This window comes from Octopus bimaculoides, chromosome 8, assembly GCF_001194135.2.
Source record: "Octopus bimaculoides isolate UCB-OBI-ISO-001 chromosome 8, ASM119413v2, whole genome shotgun sequence".
Lineage (NCBI taxonomy): Eukaryota > Metazoa > Mollusca > Cephalopoda > Octopoda > Octopodidae > Octopus > Octopus bimaculoides.
Window position 1 is genome coordinate 74,606,634 of NC_068988.1, and position 4,243 is coordinate 74,610,876.

Consider the following 4,243-nt stretch of genomic DNA (forward strand, 5'->3'; position numbering starts at 1 on the left):
GAAAAAAAAAAAAAAAAAAAAAAAGTCGATTTTTTGTGCCTGTGTACTTGTAAACATTAACCCTCAAAATGTAAAGGCTGGAAGAAATGCTACGCACCTTCTTAAATATGTTAATGGCTCTGCCAGCTCACTACCATAATAATAGTAATAATAGTTCTTTCAATAATAGTGAGAAATTTGGAAGAGGGTGGGACAACTTGATTACATCACACCCTGTACTGATAGGTACTTTATTTATAGACCCCAACATGATGAAAGGCAAACCTAACCTTAGTAATATTTAAGCTCAAAATGTACAAAACTAGGGAAAATGTTAAGCATTTTGTCTGATACACTAACAATTGTTAGCTTATTATCTCAATAATAATAATTATCATTGTCAGTAAGTGAATTAATCTGACACTGAACCAATTCTAACATCCAAGACATTTCAAATAATAACAATGATTATCAATATCACTTAGCCAACTTACATGTTCCTACAGTTCTACGCAAACAGTCTAAATGTATCATATAAGATTCATAGAAAAAAAAACGAGTGTTTAAAATTTACATTCTAATAATAGCAAGGTTAAAAAAAGATATTTACCAGACCATCTGTAAACAAACGAAACTGGCCTTGGTTTGTCAAATTATAAATATGACGAGCAAGTGCTTCAGCTATTATTTGTATATTACGGCTGAGTACGCTGGTGTCAACTCGAGACCTAAACATAAAAAAAAAAAAAGATTGTTCAATAATGATTAGCAGTAATGGTAAATGGAAGATATGTACTGTGTGATGAAAAGAGAGTAAATATTATAGCTTTCCATTAACTTCATATAGAAAATAGTAAATTCTGAAGTTATGCAAACATTCCAACTATGACCACCTCATCTTTTTACAGATATTTGTACTTTGGACTATATTATTTGATGCATTTTACCTCTTATTAACATGGCAAGAAGTGATTTGAGGGTGGTTTGCTGTTATTACTAGCAGGGTGTGCAACCATATAGTCTCTATCACTAGTTTGTTTTCTTTATGAACATGCATGTGTATCTATGTGTATGTGTACATGGGAGAATTGATAAAATTGTTTGACTTTTTCAAAATATTTTCCTTCTGGGCTTCTGATGACAAGATTCAAAATCAACAAAACATTCTCATGAAATGTTCAACTGATTGATAGTGACATCTCTTGAGCTGTATCCTCTTATTGTTAATAATATAATTATAGCTTTTGTTAAAAAGTGTTGCATCTCCTCATACTGGATTATTGAACAGTGTTTAGGTGCAAGTGTTGCTGTGTGGTAAGAAATTTGCTTCCCAAGCACATGGATTCAGGTCAAGTCCCATTGTATGGCCCCAAGCCAACCAAAGCTTTAAGAGTGGACTTGGTAAACGGAATCTGAAAGAAGCCTGTCATACATTATTCATATATGTATGCGTGTATATAATTTAAATAAGAAGATAAAGAAACCTTTTACTACAACTTTCATACAAATCATTAAAGAAGTGTTAAAGGATTTCTTTGTCTTCTTATTATTTGGATTATAGTTTACTCTTCACCACACCCACACAAGTGCAGACAACTGGCAGGATGGATACTAAGGTTCTTTAAGACTAGAGACCAAGAAACTATGTTGACCCTGTGGAGGACATTTGTTCTCAGCTGCCTGGATCACTGCTCCGAGTTATGATCACTACATAGTACCATACTAACGGTGGAGCCTGAAGCAGTCCAACGCTATACATTAAAAAAATTGAAACTGCAGTAGATGAGCTACAAGAATAGGCTGAGAAAACTGCAACTTTACTCCTTGGAGCAAAGGCATGCCAAGTATGTAACAATCTACATATGGAAAACTCTAGAAGGGCTAGTACCTAATTTCAGCATCGAGTGTTATACAAATGCTAGAACTGGCCACCATTGTATTGTACCAAAAATACCATTCACTCCATCTAAATTCGGTATCAGGTACTGCAATAGTCTAGGATTCAAAGGCCCACAGCTCTTCAATGCCCTGCTACAAAAATTAAGAAATTTGCATAAGGTGGAAGTAGATGTTTTCAAAAAGGAACCAGACATCCTCCTCTCCACAATAGTATATGAAACAATAGCCTGACATGAGGTGCAGACAAAGGCAGCAGAATCAAACTCCCTTATACACCAAATAGGCCAACAGCTGGGACAAAAGCGCATACAGGAGTGATGATGTGAAACACCCCAGACTGAGGAAATCAGAAAAGCAACAGTGGTGCTCCAGCATAACTGCAGCTGAAATGAGTAAAAAAGTAAAAGAGTATATATTTACACACAAAAATATATACATACATACATATATACATGCATAATATATATATATACATATATATATATATATATATATATATATATATATATATATATATATATATATACACATCACCCATGCCAGCATGAAGGTCTCAGTCTTAGGTCCTCCTGCGCCGTGTGGCACACTGGGCGGCAAGGCTTCTCCAGCATGGTCGGTTGGCTGCAGCGATTTCAGCTTCATCCCATGAAATGTCAATGGCTTTGAGATCATAGATGAAGGGGTGGCGCCAAGTCACTTTTGGTCACCCTTGTTTTCTTTTGCCATGTAGTGGTTTCCACAGAATGGCAGTTTTCGCATGCAGCAGCAATGGTAATCAGGGGACATGGCCTATGACTCACAAGTGGCACTCAGTCACAATGTCATGGAGTGGACAGGTATCAGTTTGACAATGTATCTCATCATTGGTGATGTGGTCCTGGTATGGCATTCGCAGTATCTGCCAGAGACATCATAGCTGAAATACATTGAACCTTCGCATGATCTTTGCTGATGTCTTCCACGTTTCCACTGCAAGATTCTTTATGTGAGTTTGTGTGTTGAAGCATATTTTGTTGTGTCTGGGGAGAGTCATTTTCTTTTAGTGCCTTATTATATAACACACTCACTGGTAAAGTTTCCACTCATTTACTTATGTAGTTTTTCCTAAAAGTTCCATTGTGTCTTGCAACCTTTTCAATAGTCGTTGACTCTCCGTTATCCGAGCTGCGTTTTTTTATTTGTTCGTGCGCATGTGTGTAGGTCAGTGTGTGTATGCATGTAGCTATGTGTGTGCGCGTGTGTACGTATATATGTATGTGTGTACGTTTATATGTATGTATTCTGTATATTCATATGTTTGTGTGATCATGTTTGCATGTGTGCGTATACCTCTGTTAACCTTGTGAGTGCATGTTTGAGTGTATCTGTGTATGGGTTTTTGTGAATATGTACTGTGTCTGTATGTATGAATGTGTCTCCATATGTGTCCTTGTGTGAAGTGAAGTGTGAGTGTATAGTCATGTGTTTCAGTCTTCATTTGTGTATGTGTGTGTGCTTGTCTGTTCATATTACCAGTGTACCTATCCATTTATATGTCTATCACTTTACATTCATATCCATTTGCCCAAATACATGTGCATATACATATACTCAGCTTTGTCACACAACATGAAAATTAATATACTGATAGCAGACTTAGTTAGGATAATGAACAACATGTCCCCACTATGCAAACCCTATGAAACGAAAAAACATGAACAGAGCTTCATGCACCGCATGCAATTCTCTAGATATGATCAGAACGATAGGGTTTGAGTATACAGGGGTGCTAGAAAGAAGTTAGATAACATTATATGTAATTAAACCAGTGGTACCTGCCCTAGATATAGAAGCAAAGACTGGAATAGAATACAAAGAGCTTGTGACAACCAAACAGGGTGAATACGTGGTATAAAACTGACAAATATCAAGGAGTGATGTTTGTAGAGGCCACAGCCCATGGAGAACTAGTCCATAGATTTAGGAAAGCTCTGAAGGAGACTAAACTTAACATCAAGATTGTTGAAAAGCCAGGGAACTCCATCAGATTACAACTATGTAGGACATACCCCTTTGAGAATACCAAATACACCAAAGATAACTGCATGGTATGTAGGATTAATCCTGACATTAACTGTAAAATCAGAAATGTAGTCTACAGCATAAGATGCATAGAATGTGCTTGTAAAGACATGAACATGACATACACATGGGAGACATCTAGGAGCATTACGGAAAGACTAAATGAACATTTTAGATAATACTAGCAGTATAACCCGACCTTGTCCGGGTGTGACTTATTACGCCATCTACGATAAGTCTTGCTAGGTGAAAATCAACTAAAAAAGAAAGCCTTACAACGAAAAAACCCTTATGATGTAAATAA

The 4,243-nt window shown here is 36.5% G+C and overlaps 1 protein-coding gene across 3 annotated transcripts in view; it reads right to left on the reverse strand.

The window, feature by feature from the left end:
• LOC106872579 (nicalin) overlaps positions 1-4,243 on the reverse strand; it is a 109,104-nt gene that overhangs the window by 28,180 nt on the left and 76,681 nt on the right. For all 3 annotated transcript variants that reach the window (XM_014919613.2, XM_052970185.1, XM_052970184.1), the window contains one exon: positions 590-707. In XM_014919613.2, the coding sequence (XP_014775099.1) occupies positions 590-707 (118 nt within the window). The remainder of the gene's footprint in view (positions 1-589; positions 708-4,243) is intronic.